The sequence below is a fragment of the Eucalyptus grandis genome, chromosome 3 (genome assembly GCF_016545825.1).
Source record: "Eucalyptus grandis isolate ANBG69807.140 chromosome 3, ASM1654582v1, whole genome shotgun sequence".
Lineage (NCBI taxonomy): Eukaryota > Viridiplantae > Streptophyta > Magnoliopsida > Myrtales > Myrtaceae > Eucalyptus > Eucalyptus grandis.
In genome coordinates this window covers 55,738,708-55,764,287 of record NC_052614.1, presented here as the reverse complement: position 1 = coordinate 55,764,287, position 25,580 = coordinate 55,738,708, and the positions used below count along the sequence as shown (strand labels likewise).

The 25,580-nt window shown below is 40.3% G+C and overlaps 3 protein-coding genes across 3 annotated transcripts; 1 reads left to right on the top strand and 2 right to left on the bottom strand.

Moving 5' to 3' along the window:
* Positions 1–1,667: 1,667 nt before the first annotated feature.
* LOC104437850 (NDR1/HIN1-like protein 6) lies at positions 1,668–3,074 on the bottom strand. Its single transcript, XM_010050899.3, has one exon. It carries the CDS (start codon positions 2,955–2,957, stop codon positions 2,115–2,117), a length of 843 nt encoding a protein of 280 aa, XP_010049201.2. The 5' UTR covers positions 2,958–3,074; the 3' UTR covers positions 1,668–2,114.
* A 6,306-nt stretch (positions 3,075–9,380) lies between these two features.
* Positions 9,381–10,584, bottom strand: LOC104437847 (pathogen-associated molecular patterns-induced protein A70). The gene has a single exon (XM_010050896.3). It carries the CDS (start codon positions 10,440–10,442, stop codon positions 9,528–9,530), a length of 915 nt encoding a protein of 304 aa, XP_010049198.2. The 5' UTR covers positions 10,443–10,584; the 3' UTR covers positions 9,381–9,527.
* A 419-nt stretch (positions 10,585–11,003) lies between these two features.
* LOC104437848 (probable beta-1,3-galactosyltransferase 12) lies at positions 11,004–15,327 on the top strand. The gene is made up of 7 exons (XM_010050897.3): positions 11,004–12,399; positions 13,323–13,475; positions 13,558–13,640; positions 13,721–13,820; positions 13,949–14,062; positions 14,621–14,763; positions 14,850–15,327. Exons 1-7 carry the CDS (start codon positions 11,948–11,950, stop codon positions 14,936–14,938), a joined length of 1,134 nt encoding a protein of 377 aa, XP_010049199.1. The 5' UTR covers positions 11,004–11,947; the 3' UTR covers positions 14,939–15,327.
* Positions 15,328–25,580: the final 10,253 nt, after the last annotated feature.

Sequence of the window (25,580 nt, the reverse complement as noted above, 5' to 3'; positions counted from 1 at the left end):
TAATAATAATAATAATAATATAATAATTTACTAAAGAGAGAGAGACAATTTCTGACAAAATTCCAACTGCCCCCTTCAATTTCGACCGACTTTTACACGCATCCTCAGGGACCACGTGCACGCCCAACTTAAAAATAAAAATAAAACAAAAGCGGAATTTTTATGCCAATCTCAGTTACAAAAAATGTCACGACACGCTGATTTGACACCACCCACTCGACAAAATTACTGGTCGAAAAATAAAAATAAAAAGAAGACATTACGAATTGGATAAAATCATTTTACCGTCGATGGCTCATTAAAGAACGCCAACAACCTAAGGAAAATCTAATTAGACGTACGATGTACATACACATTCGATCGAATAATTACTCTTTGGAAAAAAAAAATAGATACTACTCCAACATTTGAACATATAACTCTACTCTCACAGCTCATTAAAAATGGGTTTGAATTTATTCGCGTGATTTTTATTTGAGGTAATATCAATCTTAATTGTACTTTTCCTTCTCTATAAGGCCACGATGTATGTTCATCGAAATGTTTGATTTGAACTTAAGTTTACTATTTAGCGAGTCATGCATTTAATTGGATAACACCCATCTAGCCTATCTCATTTCACAAATCTTCTTAAATTCGAAAAAAAATGATAAAAGAAAGAAACTTAAAATGAACAAATTGTGGTCATTTTTGTGCTTTTCAATTGAAAGGTGGAGATTTGGATGAAAGACATGGGAGGAGAATGACAATGAAAAGGATAATCTCGTGGTAGATTTATAATCTCCTGATTTCGAATTATATTTAGAACAAAAACCGTGAAAAAGACACAAATTATCTGAAATTAAAATAACACACCCGAACTAGTGTACAAAAGACCTAAAAATAATTTCCTTTCGTGAAAAAAAGAAACCTTATAACTAAAATACTTCGAAGAGCGTTTTTGAACGAAACGTGCCCTTAAATCACGCAAAGAAGAGGATATACGAAAGCTTGGAAATCCCCATCCCACGAGCATATCCGGGGTTAGATGTCTATTAAAATACCCAAGAATTGACTTTTGACTTTTGATTTATTGAGTGATAGCCTAGATTTCAGCGTTTTGCTTTCGCTGCGGGCCGTATCCCGTAAATAAATCTGGCATCCATAACTGATCTTTTTTATAATTAAACAATGACCCGGTTAGCCCCACGCCGGGCCACCGTCCACGGAACGATCAATTCGAGTCGTAATAGCTCCGGCCTCCCTTAGCCTCGCCAGAAAACAGTAACAAGTTTGCTCGCCACATCGCTAGGAATACGACTTCACAAGAGACAGTGACGACGAGCTCGGTGTGGTGGGATCAAATTTCTGCTAAGGAAAATGCCAATAGATCCAACCGACCAAACCAGGACGTTGACATCTAAAAAGGCCAGAGAACCATCCAGGTTGAGCCTCTACCAAGAATGAGATGGGGGGTGCAAGGGGCGTCGCACTACTACTTTATAGTGGGAAAGAACAGCTCATCCGATAAAGGACAAACCATTCATATGTACACAAATGGAGCTGAAAGCAAAAGACATTATCGACCTAGACAAAACCCTAGCAATTACCATGGTGCGTGATAACGACTCTTGGCCACCTCAAACGAGCACTTCCTTCCTCTTCGCTTTTTCTCGGCCGACCATGAATTCTTGAAACATGATATTATTGATAATAACAAATAACAATTACAATCCTCGGAGAATTGATAGGAAAATACTTCACGACCCTAACACCCGACTATAGGGTTAGCAAACACACGTTCTATTTTTTGGCCCCTTCCTTTGTGGGTCAGGGGGTTAAAACAACGGCTCCTAAAGCAATTTCCAATTTCCATAAAGGAAAGAAGTGCCGAAAACTATACCCTATCACACCGACATAATTAAATAAAATTCGGAAAAGCAAAGAAGATAATCTACCCTTTCTTTTCTTGATGCACTAATCTTTTTCTTTTCTTTTTTTTTTCTCCTCCTTGAACACCATGATTGATCCGTTAGTAATCCTCAGAAAATTCTAAAAAAAAAGGAATTTGCTAGAAAAAACAAAAGAAAAAGAAGGGGACAAAAGAGGAGAAAAAAATATTTCGATTCTCGAGATCAGAAAGTGAACCTCCAGATCTTGATCAGGAGATCGACCTTGCACCTGGAGTCGGCGACGTCGGCGACGACGGTCGCGTTCTTGTCCTTCGGGGCCGACACTCCCTTGATCCCGCTGCAGACCACTCTGATCCCGACCTTCTTGCTTTTCCGGCCGCCCGCCTTCACCCTCACCTTCGTGTCCATCCGAATTTCCAGCGCCAGCCCGTTCTTCCTCTTCAGATCCGACCTCAGAGCAGCGACCGATTCGGCGTCGACGTCCTCCGTGCTCCCCGACGCGACCGCCCTCAGGGTCGTCTGGTTCTTGGGGTAGCTCGCGAACGCCGGGATCGAGCCGTTGCCCAGGAAGACGGAGCCCGATGCCGAGGAGAGGGAGACGAGGAATGGGTCGTAGAAGAAGGTGAAGGTGTGGGAGTTGGGGTTCTTGGAGATGAGGGTGAGGTTGAAGAGGGTGGTGAGGCGGGAGGCGGAGCCGTCGGAGGCGGTGGTGAGGTTGAGGGCGTTGGTGCGGAGGGAGGAGAGGGAGAAGGCGGGGCGGTGGGGGTGGTAGAGGACGTAGAGGGCGGCGCCGGCTATGGCGGCGAGGAGGGCGACGAAGAGGAGGAGCAGGATCGTCCAGAAGCAGCAGCAACAGAGGCTGCAGCGGGGGCGGCGGCGGCGGCGTTTGGGGGGTTGCGGGCGGTACGGGCGGTAGAGCTGGGGCTTGGTGGGAGTACCGTTGGCGGCGGGGAACGCGGTTGTGGGAGCCCCGTTGGCGGTGGCGGTGGTGGTGGCGGCGGCGGTGGCGCCGTTGGTGGTGGCGGCGGCGGCGGGTTTGGCCGATGGGTGGACTCTGTCCGCCATTTTGGATGGTGGCTTAGAGAGAGAGAGAGAGAGGAGAGTGAAGAAGTGAGAAGTGAGAAAGAAAGGAAGAGATGCTTCTTACTTCTTAGGCCAAGGCAAGTGTGGAATCAATCTTCATTGTCATCCCTCCTTAAATCTTTTTTAACAAGAACCATATGCTTTTTTTTTTGCTTTTTTTAATGAGCAACAAGAATTTGTTATACTGGGGGTGTTGTCTTTTGGACAGGCCAACGTAATTGCCATATGCTTTTTTCAAATTAAGCAAAAAATGTTTTAATTTGCGTCAATTTTGAATTAAAGCTAAGTGATATCATATTAAACTCGAGTTTATCATTATTAGATATAGGTCATTCATGTGCTTAAGAAAACATGTTTGAGTCCGACAAATTGCTTATACTATTATTATAGTGTAAAATTTCTTTTATACTTCAGATCTAACAAATTCGATACTTAAATTTTGAAATACCAAATAATTAGTCTAGATTTTGAACATGGTAACTCATTCCTCTAATCTACCTTAGACCTTTTAGTCTCCATCCAGCCATTTTCCTCGCACGTAATGATATAAGACTTCCTATATTTGATCGAGCCATCTTCTCTACACAATATCCTCTTTAATAATAGGAATTAAAGAGATGAGGTAATTTTTTTTCATAATTTCTTTCCATCAAATATTGTCACCAGAGGACAAGATTAGTTGACAAAAGGTCAAACCCTAGAATGGGTAAAGGACAAAATGGTCTTTATGGTAAATACACCTGGTAAGAAACTTCCTACGCGTAATCCGACAGCTGCACGTAAAAGCAAAGGAACCACCCCACCGACAGCCTCTTGGGTTTCCGCCACGTGGCACTTCTTAAGTGGGATTAAACCATGATCAGAAGGACTAATCTCTAAGTCATTTGCCCGCATTAACCTCACGCCCAAAGTCAAAGGATCAAATCCCACTTGAGTAAAGTTGCTTTGGAGGATGGGGGAAGCTTCTCTGGAAACGGTGTTGCTAATCAGCGTCCTTCGAGTAGTAATAGTAATTAGCAATAATGATGACACCAATCTTGTGGGATTTGCTTGTTTAGAACAAACAAAGAGATTTTCCCTCCAAATCTGCAAAATGGGGGATGTTAGCCCTCTCTAGGAAGATTTCTAAACATGATGATCCGCAAGGATTACATATGAAAAACGCGTAATCCATGTATTATTCATAAGAGAAATTATAGGGTTTTAGAATGGAATATGAACTAAGATTGAGCAGCTAAAATAGATGGCGTGAGTTTAGAACAAACTCATGAAATCGACAATCTAGTAAATTAAAAGGAAATGGTTTTAGACTTGAATAAATTAAGGAAGATCTTGCCATTTGATTGAGTATAAGTGCATCCTTTGAATCTCCAGCTTGCTTTCATACTAGTCTTGAGGTTCGCATTACAGCGACTGTCTACAAACCTCCTCCGAAATTCTATGGATTTTATAAATTCCTCCTATTTTTTATTGTCAAACTCTTATTTTCCATCAATGGATGCCAGATTTTTCTTATTTTGGCGGAATTAGACACACGAAATCTATGCCGTCGTTTACATCTTTGAGTACAAAAAAAGAAGACTTAATTCTCTAGTTATCTTTTGGTTTTTCGGCTTATGTTTTATCTGACACTCAAGATTAATTAAGAATTTAATGGGCCAAGACTTTTGTACCTAAAGTAGGCCTACTCGTTACCAAAACATAATAAATAATAAGAAAATTTATCTGTATATCATTGACTTTGAAAATATCGAAATCATTTAAATGAAATGGGTATGTTCATGTCTCCAAAATGCTTTTATGAAACTTAGTAAAGTGTAATAATGCATTCTTTAAAATTTTAGAATCGATCGTCATCAAGATTCATATTCGCGAATCTATGCTTGGCACTATAGCAACTAGGGGTGATCGGGTGCAGGGTAAGTAGAGTCTAGACCTGGACCCTGTAATCGACCTTATTATAACCGGTTCCTCTTTTCTAGACCCTATACTAGATTCTATTTGTATTGGACCCTATATCCGACTCATCCTGTTTTTCTGATCCGGTTCCAAGATCAACTCTGTTTCCATTGGAACTTGTTTTGCAATCTCCCGATATTCTATATGATTTCGAATTTTATATTAATATGCGAGAAAATAACGTAATCCTCCTAATTTGTATTAAAAAATTAAGCACATGTAATAAATAAATACATAATTTTTTTGACTAAACGAAAAATTAAGGATCTACAAGACTAATTATAATAAATAAAATCATAAGGCAAATAATTAACAACAAACATGGGTCTAATATTCGTTTTATTCCCACAACTACTATATGAAGTTGCTCATTTATGCAAGCATAATTCCTCATACAAAAGAGAAATTAGGCGAGTCAATCCATGTGATGGCGATGAACACCGTCCGTCCATTGGACGGTGCGAGAGGGAGCCGGTGAGGGAGGGAAGCAAGTGAGGAAGAGGAATGACAAAGGAGGAGTGCCATGCGTGTTTGAAAGAGTCAAGAGGAAAAAAATCGTGTGATTACGAAAGTAAGAATAGAAATCGGGGGAAAAAAAGGGTTTTGAACCTCTACTTACAAAACCGGTCCGGGAACCGATTTCAAAACTAGTCCAAGAACCGATTTCTGGGTGGGTAATTGTTCGGAACCTGTTCTCGGACCGGTTTAAACTGATTTCGAATTTTGGGAACTGGTTCCCGACCCTATTTTCCGAGTGGGCCGATATGGGAACCGGGTATATCTAGTCTGGTTGCACACCCCTAATAGCAACTAAGGTGAAAACAGGCTAACAAATGACAACATATAAGGTAGCTAAAATTTCATTAACTAGTCCTCTTAAAGAAACTCATAATTAGGAAAATACACCTTTAAATGATATGAATAAATCCGGTCTGTGCTGAAAGTATATATACATAAAAAAAAAAATTACAAGTTACCGCTACACTTGTTTTGATGACTAGATCAGGTTCCTTCTTTTGCTTCAAATGACTTTAGTAGTTTTTTTTTTTTGTTGTCGGAAAATGACTTTAGTAGATTAATCTTATCATATCTGTAATATTATTCTTGACTTTTGTGTATTTTGGTTAATAGAAAAAATGTTGATTAGAAAAAGAGAGATCTAGGTTTACTTTGTTTCGTAAAAATGAATGATTTCGAAGATATTAAAAATATTTTGCTAAAAATAATAGCTTCCGTCACTTAAAATAATTAGTCAATAAAAAATATTTTCACTTTTAACAACAATTTGTAAATGAAAATATTTTCAATTTATTCATTTTTGTAAACGATACGGGTAATCATATTTAGGAAAACATTTTCGAAATTAATATTATTATTATTATTATTATTATTATTATTATTATTATTATTATTATTATTATTATTATTATTATTATTATTATTATTATTATTATTATTATTATTTGTAAAATGAACGAAGCCTTGATCGAGAAATCCAACAATATTAATCGCTTCTTATAAACGCCGCGCTGGTTGGTAAAGTCTTTGGTTGGAATGTGACTGCTTAAAGTCCCGACCGGCTCACTCTCGATACTAAGATCGAATATGGACGCATTAATTTGTAATAAATACAGAGTGGAAAAATGCAAGAGGCGACCCCTTTCTGGGGGGCATGATGCGAACATCTTACTGCTAAATTCCACCGAACATCACCCTGAATTGAGGGTAACGCCAATCGTAGAACATGAATGTAGTCGCAATTTGGTCATATCACATGATAAATTGAAAAACTTATAAATAAAACCCTAAATCTATTATATTCACACCAATTCAGTTCTAAATTTTAGCCAATTTAATCCTAAACTTATTGTAATTATGTCAATTATGTTACAAACATTTCAATTGCACCAATTTAACCTTTCCAACCAGTTTTTAGCCAAAATTTTTGTCATGGAATTTATTATTTATTCTTCTTTTCTTCTTTTCTCTAACTCTAGGCCGGTGAAGTCATGTCGGCCAAATCCTTGCCAGCCACAAGTAGGGGCCGACAACCCTTGCTTGGTTGAGGTAAAGGCATCGCCGCCCTATTCAACCACTAACAAGAGTTGCAACGCCCTCACCCAAATCCAAGCGAGGGCCATGATGCCCTCGCCAACCAATGAGCAAGAGTAGTAGCCTTCATGCAAACCAAGGCAAGGGTGTTGCAGTCTTTCCGTAGACCAGGACAAGGACGTTGTGACCCTCGCCCAGATTTGGGCAAAGACATAGAGGCCCTTGCCTATGATCGGTGAGGGCCCTCATTGACCTAGGTTTAGGAAAATAAAAAAAGAAAAAGAAGGAAGAATAAAAGGAAAAAAAAATTCATAAAAGTTTTACAAAATTATCCACGTTAGTATCGATCGTGCTATATAAGATGGTCAACGTTAACTAAATAACCACATCAGCGACTTTCGGTTAAAATTAGCCAGAAAGAGTAAATTAGCAAATCGTCAAAAATATTTAAGACTAAATAAACAAATTGTCAAAATATTTAGGACTGAAATGGTATACCTAAAAATTTATGATTGAATTGGCACGGGTGTTATATGTTTGGGATTTTGTTGGTAAATACCCATGAGAAATTGTCCAAGTCCCAAATCTATTTTAAGAATGTTAATTCATTGCTAAACTTTTCAATGTTGCCAATTTTAGTCTTAAACCTTTACGCGAAATTCTTATATAATTCTTTTAATCAATTTTTGTCGAAAATCGTTAACACAGTAGATTATCACATAGGATGGCCGATGATGACTGAATCTCCACATCCATGATTTCTCCAAAAATTAGAGGAAGAACTACATTGAAATCCCGCGCAATGATTAAGGATTAAATTGTAAAAATTTAAAAAGTTGATGGTGAAATAATATAATACAATTTGATATGGACAACCGGTAGATTATAGTAAGAATCGCCGCCTCAAGGACTTTCATAGGCACTCCAACCCGCCATTATCTTCGACCAAAAAAAAAAAAAAAAAAAAAAAAAAAAACCCGCCATTATCTGGGAGATTTAGATTCATCAAGCATTAAATAAACTCCGAGACCATGAAACACCCTTCAAGTTAAAGTTTAGCTGCCAGCTTGAGGAATGTTGTCGAATTAAGCTTGCAATAAGCATAAGGTTAGTAAATAAAAAAAAAAAAATTAACTAATTAACTCGAGCCCCAGGAAGGCCGAAATGGGCCGTAAAGCAAAGCCCAATGTGCAAGCCCACTCGACTTCTTCATAGGGCCACACCAACAGGCCCATGATGAGGTTTAGCCTTGGCTCTCCTTGAACACGTCCAATGCTAAGCTTAATGAGAGAAGCTTAGGCTATGTTGAGTCAACGAGTACATGAATATTTTATAACTAGCTTGGTCAAAATGCTGACATACGATGTAGAGGGTACATGAATTATATCATATTTCCAATTGCTAAAAATTTAAATCTTTCCGAAAGAAACTGCACAGAAATTTCTTTGATGGGTACTTGTGTAATTAATTATTCAATCTGTGTTGCGTAGAGAGATGACGCTGAATTTGCCAATTTAATAATGGACAAAAAGACTATATTCCATCAAACCTAGAAGTAAGAAGTAGCAGTCTCATTATAGGATCGATTTTTTAAACACCAACATTATATCCGGTCTCAATTTTTACATGAATTTTTTTTTCTCCTCATAAAAAATCACCCACTTGTACTCTAAACCAAAATTTATACCAATTAACACTCCGTCCAATATTGCCGCCAGAGGTCTGACGTGGCAATTTCAAGCGTAGGTTACCTCCACATCACTTGCTGATGTGGATTCAAGGCACACCCTCATTGACTTTTTTGCTTTCTTTTGTATTTAATATTTTATTTTTTGGCCAGGACTCTTTAATTTTTGCAGCTGAAATCCTCTCAATCATGCTGATATCAATCTGAATCGGATAAAAGGCGATAGCCACGCAAGCAACCATGTAATGCACCTAATTAAAATCTGTTTAAATGCCAAATAAAAAATGCGGGTTAGGTCTAGTACAAAATCAACGAGTTAACTATAGTGGATTTAATAAGTTCTTACGTAATCAGATTTGCATCAACTCAGGCTTTATGTTTTGCATGAGTAGGATCTTATCCTTGATATTTATATATAGATAGAATAGTGCAATTTGCTTACTAGCTGGGTCCGGACTATAGAGACTATACTTAAGTAATCATCTTTACTCATACCAAAAGACAAGATTATTAAAGCCAAATCAAGATTTAGTAAAGTGAACGCATGTAACAGCTAAGAGATGTTCCCATTATTCATGATGAGGAATCATTCATTCAAGAATCATTTTAATAGACGACGGGCATTTTTAGGGTTTCTGCAAAGTAATCTTGCTCCTGCTTTTCTTCTTGATCCAGATCCGCATATCGCATGATAATGTACACCGATCTCAGAAGAACGCCAGTGAAAAAGGAGCATATATATATGATAGAGTTCAAAAGGAGTACAAAAAGATGTACGTCTTACAGACCTCAAACACACCGACACTGATCCAAAGTCCGAGCTGACTCTTGGTTATCTGCTAATTCTGATCTCCTCAGTTTTGCCTAGTAATGGATTCCATCCTCTGCAGCTTCAGCTGATGCTTGAACCTGTTGATGAAGTCATCGGCCCTGGCATCGACCTCCTCGTCCGCACGACCGTTGATTTTGCCCGTCCCTTCTCTCGCGCTCGCCGGCCGGCGTCTCTCGAGGAAATCTCCATCTTCTTCTTCATCATCTTCGTCGATATGCACAATTGGGTACTTCATGCTTGCAGATCTCCTCACGGTGGTTCTGGGCAACCTATTTGTTGCCGCTTCACTCTCAGCTTCCTCAGCACGATCATCTTCTTCTCCCTGTAGTTCTTGTGCCCGCGCTTGTTCTTGCCGAAAATTGTAGGGAGTGAACGGCTTTAGATGTGGGTAATTGACATTCCTAGTTGGGGTTGGAGTGGGCGGTGCAGTCGGTTCTATCACTATGTGGCTGTAGAGGCCAGCGGGCTTGGGCTTCTGTGGGGTGGAAGGAGATCTAGCAAAGTGAGATGGATTCTCTTGCTCTTGTTCTTGCTCTTGTTCTTGCTCTTGTTCTGGTCCTTGTTCTTCCATCTGTTCATGTTCTGGTTCTTGAAATGTGTGGTGCTGGTGGGTCTCCATTTCAGGGGCTTTCATGGCAGTGGGCCAAGCGGGTTGTTCTTGGGATCTGTTCCAGAAGAAGATGGTGGACTTGAGTCTCTGGAAAATGGAAGGAGGTCTAGCCAAGGGCGGGGCTGGTGGGTATTTGTGGGTCTCGTGTTCTTGGCGATCTTTTCGGTGCTCATGGGTACGCCCGTGAGCAGAACCGAACTGTGAAGTGATGGCAATGGTGCCAATCATGAGGTTGAGCACCAGGAAGAGAACAGGAGGGGTGAACCAGCTGTTCAAGGTGGACCAGAGTGAAGGTGTCGGCGGCGTTGCAGATGCCTCATCAGACATGGTTTCTGCTTCACCAGAGAAAGGTTGAGAGAGAGAGAGAGATGATGGTGTTGGACAGAAGGGAAAGGTGGGTGCCAATATAAAGAGGGAGGCTATTGTTTTGGGTGGGATATTCCTTTATGCTTGGCCATGCGGGCTGTTTATGTTTGGCTGCTTTATTTTTAAGAACTTATTGGTTGTTGCTAATAGGAGTCTTTTATCGTCTTTTTGAGTTAATGTTTTGATCTACTTTCCCTAATAAGTAACTCTGGCGAGAACCTTTGGACCAGGATGTTTCCTCGGCAGGGGTACGTCTCAATTTCGAGGCTGGTGGTGGGGCCCGCTCGAAACCCCACAACAAACCCAGAATTCCAAAAACGGGCCGAGCGGTTCAGGGGATGGTATTTTTTAGATCGAGGCTCTATCTACGAACACAGGCCGCAACAAACCACCAAGGGTCATGGGCAGGGGTGTCTCGGTGGGTCACTCGTCTGGTGGATTGTCGCGGCTGGATGGACGCATGTGTTTGGACTTGCCCGCTCGAAACGCTCGGAGGCTTTGATTCCATGCCACGCTCGAAGTTGACTTCACCAGGTCGTACGGATATGTTCGAGCTGGACTCTGATTCAACTTGTAGTCTCGGACCAAAGCCCAATGATCGAGGACAGTACCTTCCTGCAACTCGACGAGCCTTTTTCATTTTGGGCCACGGGGGCGAAAGCCGGTGCTTCGGTGTTGACATCGAGCTACTTCTCCTGACGTTTTGGATCTCTGCAGAAAATAAGTTGGACCTTAGGAAATGCAAGAACAAGTTCAGTTGATGTCGAGCTACGACTCAAATCATTTTTCTGCATCGCCCCATGATGATGCACGCCACAAAGGAGCAACCGTATCATGATAAGATATTCCCTGAATCCTCCCACCCGAAACCATCATGTTCCATATCGCGAAGCATTCTGTGAGTACACTCAAGACAATCAAGAAATTCTTGTTTGTCCATAATTATAAGATCGGCTTTCTAAGCACTCATTAGTATGAACTTTTAGGGTTGGCGCAAAAAGTGCTTGTACCTTCCGTCCCGAGAAGCAAAAGGTCTCAAAGTCTATCTCCTGCTGTCATGAATTTCTCGTGACAGATCCAAAAATCACGTATTTAGGTAACTTGACAACGAGGGTTTAGACAAGAAAGAACAGAGGAGAAAAATCATTTGCTGATGTACCATTTTCTGTGACCCGATATCGAGCGTGCGAATGCATCTGCTGCAGATTATTTTCAGGACATAAAATTCCTAGTCGATCTCGAACTGCATAGGATCAAAGACTCAAAGCTGTAATGGCTGCCAGAGCTTTCTAGAGAGAGAGAGAGAGAGAGAGAGAGAGAGAACAGAAGTGAAGCTTAAGTAAGTTGGTACTTCCCCATCTCCCCTCGAGCTCATCCAGCGACTGAACAACAACAAGGACAACAAATCAAGAACACCTTCCAATCCCATCCATCTCACCGGCGATCCAGCTCTGGCAATTACCGAAATGCCACTCCTCCCTCTCCACCGCACCTCCGCTTCTCCTCCGCCGTCATCCGCCGCCGCAGCCGCCCCCTCCTACACCTCCAAACCCATCAAGCCCCAGAAACCCGCCCCCGCTCCTCCGTACTCCCGCCGGATTCTCCTGGCCGTCGTCGCCTTCTCGGTCGTCTCCCTGGTGATCGGCATCGCCGGAGTCTCCTTCTCTTTCTATGCTCTCCGGCGGCCCAGGCCCTCGCCCGTCTTCCGGTGCGGGAGGACCGTGGACGCTTTCCGGGCTTTCTATTCGGCTTCCCGTTCGAGGAAGCTTGGCGATGGCGGCAACGGTGGGTTGGCTACGGCGGCGGATCGTCCCAAGCTTCTGGGTATTGTTGGCATTCAGACTGGGTTTGATTCCTTCGATCGCCGAGCTGCTATTAGGAGCACTTGGCTTGCTTCTGACCCTGATGGGCTTTTGAGGTACTTGATCTTGGGTTCATGTAAAGTTTTCATCTTTCGTCGATTGTGTGCTCAGGGCAGGTTTCAAAATCAGATTAGGGGGATCGCATTGTTGGTTTTTAGTTCTATAGCTTTGAGCTTGGTTTTTTTGGGATTTTAGCTAGTGTGTTCAGATGGTTGATTCTGTTGTTATGTGGTGATCCAGAGTACTTTACGGTAAATCAGTGTTCAGAAATAGCCAAGACAATGCTACATGTAAACAAGATCAGATTATGGGGATCGCATTGTCAGTTTTTTATACTATAGCTTTGAGCTTGGCTTTTGGGATTTTAGCTAGTATTTGAAGATGGTTGATTCTGTTGTGATGTGATGACCCAGAGTGCTTTACAGAAAATCAATGTTCAGCAATAGCCAATACGATGCTACATTACTTTTAAACAAGTAGACTGAGGTTTAGAGTGCAACTGGTCTCCCAGTTCATAGAGGAAGCAAATATGCTCTGCAAAATGTGTTCTTTCCCTGGGTTTTAGGAAGTGAAAGGCTTAACAAATGGAAATGTGGGACATTCTTTTTAGGAAGTTAAAGGCGTAATAATTGTAAATGTGGGACATTCTTGTACATTATCTGCTCATGGTCAAATGTTCGCAGGTAAGATTTATGTGTAGAATTTGATAGTTTAATATGGAACTCTGCAATTGGGGAGATCACGTTGGAGGCTCTAAGCTATACTCAGCTAGCAGATAACTTGGTGCAAACTGCAAATAATATTTATTTTACTTAGCTCTTCAGATGGCACTCTGTTCTCTGTTCGTACTTTCTAGACAGAATCACTCAATAAGTATTGCTTTACATTAGGAATTTCTTGTTCCCTACCGGCTTTTACTCTTTTCCTTTGCATGTTCCCATATGTGGCATAGACTCCTTCATTGATCTTATCCTTTTAGGTTGGAGCAAGCTACTGGTTTATCTTTTAGATTTGTGATTGGGCGATCAAAGGATGCAACGAAGATGGCCAGACTTCAGAAAGAGGTCGATGAGTATAAGGATTTTATGCTCATTGACGTTGAAGAAGAATATTTATTGCTCCCATACAAGACGTAAGAGCTGCTACTTTTTATGTGCAGCGTGGTTGATGATTATGAATCATGAGAGCTTATCTGGTAATGGTCTACCTGTCAGGCTGGCATATTTTAAGGCAGCATTTGAACTTTTTGAAGCAGAATATTATGTCAAAGCGGATGATGATATATATCTGCGTCCAGGTATATCTAAGTGTGTGAATCTCTTTGAGTAGTAGTCCTTGGTTCCGATGCAGTTTAATGATAGATTCCCAACGTGTCAGATCGTCTTGCAACTTTATTAGCTAGAGAGCGAAAACATTCTCTTACTTACATCGGATGTATGAAGAAAGGGCCAGTCATAACTGACCCGAAACTGAAATGGTGTGTGCTCTACACTCTACAGAGTTGCGAAATTTTTTCTTTTTGTATGGCTTGGTTGTGTTCGGGGATGCTTATTTAGGCCTTGTCCTGTCTAGAGACTTTTTAATTTGTTAATATGTACCTTTCAGGTATGAAAAATCAGGCCATCTGATTGGAAATGAATATTTCTTGCATGCGTATGGCCCTATATATGTTCTGTCGGCAGAAGTGGTAGCTTCACTTGCTACTGCTAGAAATAATAGGTACATCATTTCAACTTATCTGTGCTGCCCGTTAGTTCTCTTAGTATTAATTTTTTTTCCTGCCATGTTCTTCTTCTTCCTTTTTTCTTTCCTATTGTCGAACTTCTCTTATTAGGTGAATTTGAGAGAGATAGTTGGACGCTCTACACTCTTAATTCACAGACTGGACTGCTTTACATTCATGTTATGATCTTGATGTATTTATGTCCCTGATAAACTTCTATATTCAAACGAAGCAGAGCAAAGCACTGTGGACAATTGCATTTCTGGTGGTTAATAAGCTTCTTTAGCATATGGAAATCCAATTTCCAGATAATTCTCTGTGTGGCATAATTGGATTACCATCACTGTTCATATCGGACATGACGACAAGTGTGTCATCTTGGATGTACTCATCAAATTTCTGTATTTTCCTTGGATCTTCATTTCATTCTCCCACCACCCATTCCTGTCATTGTAGATTACATGGTTACGTGTCTCTTTCCATCTAGAGCAGCTTTTTGATTCTCGTCTCTAAGTTTCTTCTACAGCTGAGACAGTGCAATTTTTGGCTCTCAGCTTGAGAATGTTTAGCAATGAGGATGTTACTATTGGTTCATGGATGCTTGCTATGAACGCATATCATGAGGACAACCGAGCAATATGTGATCCTCGATGTACACCTACATCAATTGCGGTGTGGGACATCCCAAAGTGCTCAGGTAAAAGAGTTGCAATTTCATTGCTTGTTTTAGCGTCTCTTTTACCAAAAAAAAAAAAAAAATGACCAAAGTGGGGAAATCTCCAGGTTTATGCCGTCCGGTCACTAAGATGAAAGAGCTTCACAAGATTGATATGTGTTCTAAAAGCCCTACGCTGCCTTCGGACGATGACTGACTAGTAAAATCTGTGAAGCTTGAACTCACCATATCTTGGAGGATTGGTTTACTTCTTAGCCTCCATCAATCGGCCTTTTGGTATAGCTGCGACCCGTTTCTCCATAATGCCATTGTTTTGGAGATTATCCTTGTGGAGATGACCATATCGAAGCCTCGTCTGCAACTCCATGAAACAGCAAACTCTTGGGTCTCTGGGAATTGTATTGAATACTGTATTAACACAAAGCTGTCAGGCTGCTATATGATACTAACGGACTAAATGTAACTATTGCTTGGGGACCGGGTCCCCGATGCCCCCATGGGAATGAAATTTATACTTCTGAAAACTTGAGAACGGCTTTGCGAGCACCATTCTTTGGATATTCAACCTCTCACATAGTGGTGCTAGTTGCAGCTTACTGTATCCTGTCTGATGGATCAGTACTCTCGGTCATGCGTTAGAAGCATTTGTTCTATCTATCAGGGGTTGCAACCTTGAATTTACAGGACATACGTTTGTCTTTAATGATGTTCCCTCAATTTCAATTGTAAGTCATGATCAAGATGATCGACATTACAAGAAAGACAAGCAGAGAACAAAAACAGAGTAGGTGTACGCATGATTATCTCATAAATGACACGAAGTTTAGTCTTCTGTTGATTGAAGAATAGTTGGATTCTGCATCATCTCGGCTGGCCCTCATTGACCAAGTGCTGGGATGCTTCCAGTGCTTAATCAAGTGCATTAACATCTAATAGTCCGACACCTATGAATGGTGTGAGTTCCCACGTACGATCTTGCCGGCAGAATCAATGAGGAGCGAGGAGTCATGTCGTGTTTCTTAATGGCAAGAGGTTGGCAATGAAATTGAATGAAGATTAGTGGAATTGGAAGCCTGACTTTCAATTTTGTCTGTCTAAAAGTGTCTTGTTGATTTGAGGGGCAAAAAAGCATCATAATTCACAATTACATACCTTAAATGGAGAGTAAATGATTCCAAGTGAAGTCAATTATAATGGTGGGTGAAAGTTGAGCATCAATAATAGACTTGGATCTTTTCCCATTCCGAGAGTGATGGGAGCCGATGCATTAGTGCCGCTATAATCGTGCCCATTTTCCCATTTTAGGACTGGTTAAAGAGTAAATAACGTAAAAGTTGAGGGTTGCTCTATATGTCTAGCCAAAGTCGTATTGACTAAGAACCCACTCCGAAATTTTTAGCGAGTGAATATCATAAATAGGGTTTTATCATTAAGTTATGTTCATCTTTCCATCAAATTTGAAACTTAATTATTCATGCATCATCCAAAGAAACACACATTTGATACGCGAACTAATTACGAGCATAGCCGGGAATTTACGAACATAATGGTAACCTCTAATTAGATCAATGCTTGCATCACACATTAGACTTGTGTAAACACAATACACATGAGCAGTCAAATCGTGCAAGTTTCACTCGGGGCCAAACAAAATTGATGTATGCATCGTGCTCTCGTATGTGGATGTGCTCGATTATTATTCACCAGGTGCTTGCTTGTTGGCTACTTTTGTTGAAAAAAATATTGGGTACTCTTGTAGTAGAGCTTTTCATATTTTTTAAAGCAATCCTGACAATTAATTTTGGGGAAAAAATAAGCGAGATTTAATAAAACTCGCTCCTAACTCAAATTAAACGATAAGGACAACATTTAAGATTTTGTTTGAAGTGATTTTTACTTTTTTATTATTTTTGTTCAAATCTCCCGAGATACGTAGTTAGACTTTTTTGAACGGATGGTCTTGATAACAAATGTCCACCAAGCACTTATCAAGCATACTATATACATAAATGTTTCAATTATTTAGGACATCGATTACACATAATACATGAGAAAAGCACTACATTAAATCTCTGTAGTGTTTCCTTATTTGAGTGCTTAACAAAGTGTATGGAAACCCACCCTTTAACAATCTCCTAATGTATATCATATAAACTAAGGATAATATTTTCAATTTTAACAAGAAAATAAAAATTATTTTGAGGAAAATGATGTAAATTATCCTTGAAATTAGACTTAATATGCAAAGTGGTCCTTGAACTTTTACTTTGTTCAATATAATTCCTGAATTTCAATCTAATGCGTAATGTTATTTCTAAACTTTTAATTTATTCAATATAATTCTCGAAATTGTGGTATCACCAAGCCAGAAAATTCGGAAATTAAATGGAATTTAGGGAATTAGAATGAACATCTATAAAAAGCTTATGGACCACATTGAACTATATTTGGTTAAAGTTTAGGGTTCACGTTACACATTAAATCAAAATTCAGATCTCTTGTGCGATTTTTTAGATAATATTTGGCTTTTAGTACAATCAGGCAAACAAACCCTAATTTTTTTTTTTTTTTTTTAAATATTAATTGGGAGCACCTGAAATTTTCCAGCTTTTGTTCCTCCTCTACTACCCAGAGCAATCATACTCCTGACTCAAAGACCGACCTACCCCCCCCTCAGTCCAAGTCGCGACAAAACAAGAACTCTCCCTGCAAACGCTGAAACTATCATATGGTTCTCTGCTACTGCGTCGTCTTCCATCGTCATTAATGGCGCCACGTCACCCCCTCCACGCCCCCCTCGTCCTACGTGTCACCCCCTGCGTGCCACGGTGGCACCCCATGCAGCTCGCCCCTACAAAAAGTGCCGCGTCGCTTCCAGATAATACTCGTTCTCCGCAAGTCGCTCTCTGCTCTCCCTCTTCCCCCTTCGCCTTTCTGCGCACGCACGACGGGCATGGAGCTGAGCCCCGAGAAGAGGCCGGATCCCGAGGCGGCCGCCGGCGGCGGCGGCTTCGCCGGGGCCCTGACCGGGTTCCTCGCGGACTCCGACGAGGAGGGCGGCCTCTCCCCGGAGCTCCCCATCGAGGAAGAGCTCGTGGAGAAAGTAATGCACGAGCTGTACGAAGAGATCGCCGGCCGGAACGACTCCACCGGCGTCGCCGCGGCTCCGCCGCCGCCCGCGTTGGTAGAGGAGAAGGGCAAGAACGGGAACTGCGGAGCGTCGGTTTCGGAGACGGCGTCCACGGTGATGGCCGGGGTCCACTTCGCGTGCTTCGCCGGGGAGCTGAGCAGCAGGCCGTCGCCGTCGCCGTCGCTGCCGCCTTCGGGCGGTGGAGAGGCTTCGGGGGAGGCGGACGGCGACGGCGGCGGCGGCGGCGGCGACGGGGTGGAGATGGACGACGAGTGGCTGGAGAAGGCGCTCAGCTGGGTCCCGCTCATGGAGGGTCTTGGAGGGTACTAGGGCTCGAGCCATTGCAGGAGCAGGTTTCGTAGCGTTTACTCTTTTCCTATTTGCAAATCAATATGTGTAATATTTTATGATAGTAAATGGAAAAAAAAAATGAAGATGAAGCTTTTTTTTTTTTTTTTTTTTTTTTTTGTCTTTTCAAGATGAAGCTTGAGGTGCGAGTTGGTGAAGGTAGGACAGAGAGACTTAAATCCTTTTTCCTTTTTCTTTTTTTAGGGGTAGGTGGGTTCCTTTACATTTTGCTCAGTTCAGTTTTGGTATCATATTCCGGTGCAAAAAGACAAGAGTCCATAACACATTGCACTTAAAAACCCCACTCCTACTCCTCTTTATTCTCCATAACACTCGTTGTATTCTCGTCGTCGGTCGCTCTACTGATCTCCATGTACCTCTCGACGTGCTTTCACAGTCTCCCAATCGTTGTAGCATCTGATCGGTCTTGATGGAAAGTGATGTTTTTCCGCCTTTGACGCCCATCGAGTAATTTGATTATCGAAGACACACGAGTCTGTACTTCTAGAGGTTGTATAAAAGAATGTGCAAGGGTGATGTACCCATGTCTTGTTATTTATCCCTTTCTTGTATTGTTGAGCAATTCTAGAGTGCAAGCACCTAGCACTTTGGTAAAGAGCGAAGGCTTTCTCAAATTTAGGCTAAGTCGACATAAGATATGATAAGTGTTATAGAATCACTACTGATTGTTCTATAAATTTTAGTTAACGATAGGAGAGACGGAGAATAGACTAAAAAGATTGGAATTGTGTTGGCTCAAAACCTCCTACTTTAATTATTACGTGAAATTCTGTTAAAAAAATACATTATTATGTGAAATTTCACAATATTGCTATCAACAAGGGTGATCAGTGCTGGTCAGTTCCCAGCCCGGGACTTGGAATCTAACCGGGCAACGTCAATTTTCAACTTTTGGAATCGGGAAATGGCCCATTTGATCATGAAACTGAACTGACTAATTCAGATTGATTTAAGAGTTGATTTAAGAACCGGTGGTCATTTTCTTTTTCTTTTTTTCCTTGTATTCAAGTGAAAGTTTTCCAACATTAAAAGAAAAAAAAAAGAGAGAGAGCATTATTTTCGATTTATTCATTAAATAAATGTTTGCATCTGTTTTAGGAGCATGATTGTGGGGATGTGTTTATGGAGCACCAGAACAAAAGTAACGTTCACATTTGCCGAAAGACACATCTGCTGCAGGTGGGCTTTTCCCAAAAAGGTTAACAAGTGCAAGAGCCCGATGTAGCTTTAGTTTAGAAAATTAGGAGAAGAAATATACATATATATATTATTATTTTAAAGAAAAGGGCAAGTTAAGGCATATTGGTCCCGTTTGGTCTAGTTTCTTGTGCAGAACTGGGAACCAAATTGGTTGTTGCTGATTCACAATTGTTGGAATTAGGAACAGGATTGGTGCCCATAGAAATCATCCAAAACTAGCTGTTCCATCTAATCTAATTCGATCCTCGGGTTGGATTGGAAATATGCTCACCCGTACCTTCAATCGTGCTAATATTCAAATAAACAAAAAGCACTTATTTTTCGCATATTTATCCAACCGAATTGGGATTCAACTATATGACAAGAAAACCCATTTATTACTCGAGTAGCCTTCAGCTTATCAATTCTTGAGCTAGATAGACGCGAGTCAGAATGACAATCCAACAGTGGCGGCATTAAACTAGTAGTTCACTTTGACGGTCCGATATATTCGCATAAATGCCTTTTGCCTAACTCATATATCATTGGTCAAAACTACCTGTGATGTAACTCAAACTTGCAGGTCAAATCTCTATAACTACTAAACCAATCTCTATAATTACTCTAGAAGTACAACCGCTATAATGTCAGCATCAACCGACTCACCAACATTGGACGATGTGACAGGTTTCAATTGGATATGTACAAAATTCTACTTACGTAGACTCAGTCTAACAGTCTACATAGATCATTCTTTTTAAAAAAAAATGAACTTCATATTGAATTTTCCAAAAGCTCAAAATTTCACACGATTCTTTGCTTAGAGCACTTAGTTTTGATTTTTCTCAGACAAAAGGCCATGTTATTCTCTCCAAAGTAATTGCTTAGTAGTCATAAGGCTGCTCGTAACGATTATGCTATCTTTGGGTTGATTTTTATTTTTAATTTTTACTTAAGCAAAATCTTTCATGACAATCACGGGTTGATTCTTTCCTAAAAGACCCAAAAAATTAGAAATTATTTCAAAAATTCTATGTAAATTTTTGAAATTTGAACAGTATATTAAAATTTGATAGGAAAATGAAAAAAAAAACTTTTTACTTTACCTCAAATAAAAGGGCCGAAAATATAAAGTTTGACTCTCCATATTTAAGTCAACCTATGATTTATGTCTTTTCATTGTATATCTGTTGGAGTAATGTGTGCGTATGTATTAATTTTTGTATATATTCTAGAGGACAAAATTAATTGCAAGCAGAATAAAGGAAAATATTTTTCTCAGTGTTGGATTTGACCTAGCCATAATCATATGGAGACCACACTATCTTCCGTTTGGGCTACAGCTTGTAGTAGCTAGATGCAATGACATGGTCCCACCGATATTAATTCTGGCGAAAAGAAAGGTGGGGATTGGGATACAAGCAAAGAATAAAACCAACTCCTAATGCTACACATTTCATAAAATTGACTAGAAGAATTACTTTAAAATTTGACACAAAATTAAAAAAAAATGAAATTGAATAGATATCCATACAATAAATTTATAATTGATTAGATAATTTTTATAACATATTTATATCTCTAGCATCATTTTTGTTGGAAATGAAGACCTATTCCCAAGATAAAAACAATAAAATTAAGTGGATAAACCTTACATACGAAGCTAATGATTATTTGAGGATGGATTTTAGGTAATTAATTGAGAGACTCGTGGACAATACAAGATTAAGAATTGTTGCAGAATAGGGTCCAAGAGTTCACATGAATAGTGAGATTAAAGGAGATACAAATGAGAATTAGATAAATAAACATAGTGAGATTTATGCCGTTCATTCTGAAGTTGAGACCTATATCCACAAGAAGACAATATCGACAAATCTCCTATGAACAAGGAGATTGCAAGCTTAAATTTATGCATCTCTCAGTCCTCAGTCTCGAATACACCCAATCAACCCTCATCCATTATTTAAGATAATTTCTCACAATCTTTTACTTCATAAAGAGAATCCCAAAAAACACTCTCAAGATACTTTGATGTGTGATGTCCATACAACCCTAAAAAAAAAGGGCTTTGAAACGAGTCCCCATTGAGTTCGCGGCATCTCCCAACGGCCCCGTTAGACCAGAACGGCCGATTTTACGGCCAGTGCGCTTGTGCGTATCCAAGTGCCTAGCCGAGGCATGCCGGGCAACCAGTAACCCGAGTGTATGTGCCTCAGCACCCAGCCTTGTGGCCGGGCAGCATCCTGGGCCCTCGCCTAGGCCCCCGACCCCGACCCTGACCCCGACCCTCCTTGTCTCCTCCCGACACCTCGCCAAACCTCCCCGGACCTATCCACATTTTCGGACTTTAGTCCTCACTCGAGTCGCCGTCCAAAACTCAACGATACACTAATCGAGAACTACCATCACTTTGCGATTATGTTAGGCCGGTAGCTAGAGTGTAGCCCAAGAGGAACGGGCAGAAACACAAATGGCATATTTCACGCAGAAGGAGGACCTCAAAATTAAAGCAAACCTATGCAACTTCGGTACTTTCCATCCACTGGCGATCTTCATGAAAATCCAACTCCTTGAGGTGACGCTCCAACTAACATTATTAATCTGACTGTGCCCTAGTGTTGTACAAGCTATGAAGTTTATCAGACTGCTAGAGTGGTTGCTCAATCCCTTTATTTATTTATTTTGGATATTGCGAGTGGTGCTGTAAATATAGATTTTAATGCTTCAGGAATTATACTTCCAACCTACTTTGTACAGTAATTATGAGGCGTCCAGTCCCCACGATAGAAAGCGTATGCCGTGGCCGCAGCTTCCATATTAACACTATACTACCTTGTGATTTGCCAGCAAGATTTTGAGGATTCACCTATCATAGAAATGGTAAAATCAGCCATTAATTTATCGTATGGATATTAATTCAATTCTAAAAGTTTCAGTTTTATCAATTTAATTAAAAAAATTTATGCGAAATTCTAATATAGTTTTTACGACCAACTTTATCGTTAACGTGACGGTATGTCATAGAGGGCTGTCAACAAAAACTGAATCAAAAGAGCTACATTACGAATGAGTTTTGTTAACAAGTTTCCTATAGTACCAACTAATAGTTATTTATGGAGATATATTGAGAATGAATATACATGCATTATAACCACCGGCCATGGTGATTCCGCCAGATAGACTTCAGTCCTTTGAGGGAAGGTCAGGAGTTCGAAATTCTTGCAACGCAAATTGCAAGGAAGCTGGCGGGCTATTAGGTGATTGATGTGTGACGCCGGGGTGGTGGTTTCCCCACTAGCGTCACCTGGGAGTTTACGTGGTGGCTGTCGGCCAAAGCGGTTCTTCTAGCACAAAAAAATAAAAATAAAAAATATATATACACATGCATTACCAAAAAATCAAATCTAACCACTACAAGAAAATTCTCAATTTTGTAGAACAAGAGTGAAATGAGATTTAATAAACTTCTTAAGAGCACTACTTATACCTGACCAAGTGATTATGGGCCTGACAGCAGCTCGAATTGAAGCATGGTTCGGGCGGGCTTGGACAAGAGTACTTCCTCTTGGTGCCGGGCCAGCCCGCTTATGCCTGGTTAGCACCGTCTATGCCCGGCCATCTTATGAAGAAAATATAATTTTCATATGTCATGGGTGAATCTGGACAAGGACTTTTTGGACGAGTGCCGTCCATCCAATCTAGCTAACTTTAATATATATATATTTTTTTTCAAAAAATAAGTTCATAAAACAACCCACGTCCACTAAGATGTATTGTCGGCCCACTAAGCCATTGGGCTGAATTAGCTGCACCATGTTGGGCCATAAAAGCCCTTCCTGCTCTATGATCGTTTCCCTTTGATTGCCTGACCAGTTTTTTCACTTCTCCGTTTTGATTCATAGCAATTGAATTCATCTTGTTTTTGCCCAAAGAGCAAACCTTCTTTGTATTGTTTGTCCTTTGTTTTTTTCAAAAACCAATGAATAATTGAAGTGGGAATGTCACAATTTGAATTCTCAAATTAAATTCTACCAACATATCGAATCATATCGTTTTCTAAAATTTTTAAAATGGAGAGGATGACAGTTGACATCTATAAGTTTTTCGCTTGGTTGGTTGACACAAATAAATGCTCATCAGGGCACGCATGCACATAATGCATGCATGCATGCAAGTAGTTAGAACTTATCATTGGATAGGTTTTCCCTGTGCCTGCCTTGAAGATAATTGTCCATGCTCGCTTATGCTTGAAAAAATCAATAAAATTTATCTAGAGAGTTGACCTGAGGGGCCAAGGCAGGCAGGCTGGACTCAAGAACAAGAACAACTTGCCTAAGCACGCTCACTTTGTGCCAAGTGCCAATCTAGTCTGTGTGAGCCTGGCGAATCTCGCCTGTTGATCAGTTAAGCAAGTAGAAGTTGATATACATATAGTTATTTATTTGGTTAATACAAGAAAAAACTTAAAAAAAATGTATAAATGTAACAAATTTATTTTAAATTTATTTTAAATTAATTATTTGATTATTATAAACCTTAAATTGATACACTTGTGACAAAATTAACTTCAAACTAATTTTTTGATCACTAAAAACTTCAAACTCTGTGACATATTTATACAAACCAATACACATGTGATAAACGGAAGGTAAAATTCCAAATTAGTACATCAATTAGCTGCCACATGTCATTCAACTCGGCAATTTTGACGGTAAAATTCAATAAAAACTAACGAAAGATAAATTTTTCACGGACACATGTGTACTTTTTTATTTTTATTATCAAAAAATTAGTTTTTGGTAAATTTATCACATGTATACTTGTTTTGTATTTTTCGGGCTGTTAACTCTTATATGTTTAAGAGAGAGAGAGAGAGAGAGAGAGTGGGCCAATGGAGTTGGAGCTGGGTCGCAAATGGACCCGGTGGCGAAGCAAAATCCAAAGAGGGTTGAAAACAACAACTCCTCAAGCACATTCTTCTCTCCGGTGTGATCTTGAGGCTTATGTCTTTGTCACCGTATCTCTCTGCTAATCTCCCCTCATCCGAAACATGCCAAACCCCAATTGTGACTCTCGCGACACCAACGTAGCACGCCTCTTCATCACCACCCGAACTATCTGGTCTCTAAACCATCTCTGGTCAACCAAATTCTATCTTTTTAATCAGTATGCGATGAGATTGACGTTCAAACGCATGCGAGAGTTCTCTTGCGTGTGGTGCAGATTGCTGCTGATAATCACTTCAGTCTTGTCTTCACTCCGAGGATATGCAAGGGCAACCAAACCAATCAGTGCTAATATCGGCCTCTGTAGCGAGGATAAAGTTTGGAACATGTTTAACTCCTTCTGAAGATTTGGTATCTCATAGCATCTCCTGAAAAGACATTTCGCATGAACCGAATGAGGCTTTGGATGATCTTAGCTCAGAGGAGAGGATGACCTGGACGAAGGACGACCGGAAAACATTTGATGCGTGAAGCATAAATAAATCTTGGTGAATCGGTTGTGATTGGCGGCCCATTAAGGACTCAAGGATTGAGACCCTCCTAATTTAGAGCGTAACATGTAAAAATGGAAGGCCGTCTAAGGCCGGACGACCTCTGATTCTTGAACGCTTCTAGAGTATGGACCATTACTCGAAGCTCTATATCGGTATCAAGGTAGAACCCTAGTTTTGCATCTCTGGGCATCACCTAGCTCACTTGCTTGTTTTGGTATAGCATTACATAAAGGGAAAGAGCATCACATCATCATTGTGCAGCTCTTTGCCATTATTTTCTACCATCTCTTTATTTGAGCCTGTACATCTGTTCACTGAGGAAATTAATGAAATAAAAGACAAAAAAATCCAAATGACAGATTATAAAAATCTATAAATTCCTTTTTCACGCCATGTTCTTTTGAAAATCTTCAATTTTTAGTGCTTTTATTTTTTGTTGGAAATATTTTGTTTTCTTGACTTTCTCTTTCGCTGTTTTGATGGCAATAGGAAGCAATAAGACGATGGGGGACTGGAGGAAGGGTGTCCCTGTCCATTAGCCTGCACAAAACATTATGTTTTTTTGGCAAGACTAAGGTCAGAGATTGCTTGCCCCATGCATGAAGATCTCTCTACCCATCTTCATTTCATTTATCTCATAGATCCTCAATATTTCAT

What these genes read in the sequence shown, in the direction of transcription:
- LOC104437850 (XM_010050899.3), bottom strand. Translation starts at nt 2,957, where the DNA reads ATGGCGGACAGAGTCCACCCATCGGCCAAACCCGCCGCCGCCGCCACC.
- LOC104437847 (XM_010050896.3), bottom strand. Translation starts at nt 10,442, where the DNA reads ATGTCTGATGAGGCATCTGCAACGCCGCCGACACCTTCACTCTGGTCC.
- LOC104437848 (XM_010050897.3), top strand. Translation starts at nt 11,948, where the DNA reads ATGCCACTCCTCCCTCTCCACCGCACCTCCGCTTCTCCTCCGCCGTCA. An exon ending in TGATATATATCTGCGTCCAG is followed by an intron (nt 13,641 to 13,720) that starts GTATATCTAAGT and finishes CCAACGTGTCAG; the next exon opens with ATCGTCTTGCAACTTTATTA. An exon ending in GGACATCCCAAAGTGCTCAG is followed by an intron (nt 14,764 to 14,849) that starts GTAAAAGAGTTG and finishes GGAAATCTCCAG; the next exon opens with GTTTATGCCGTCCGGTCACT.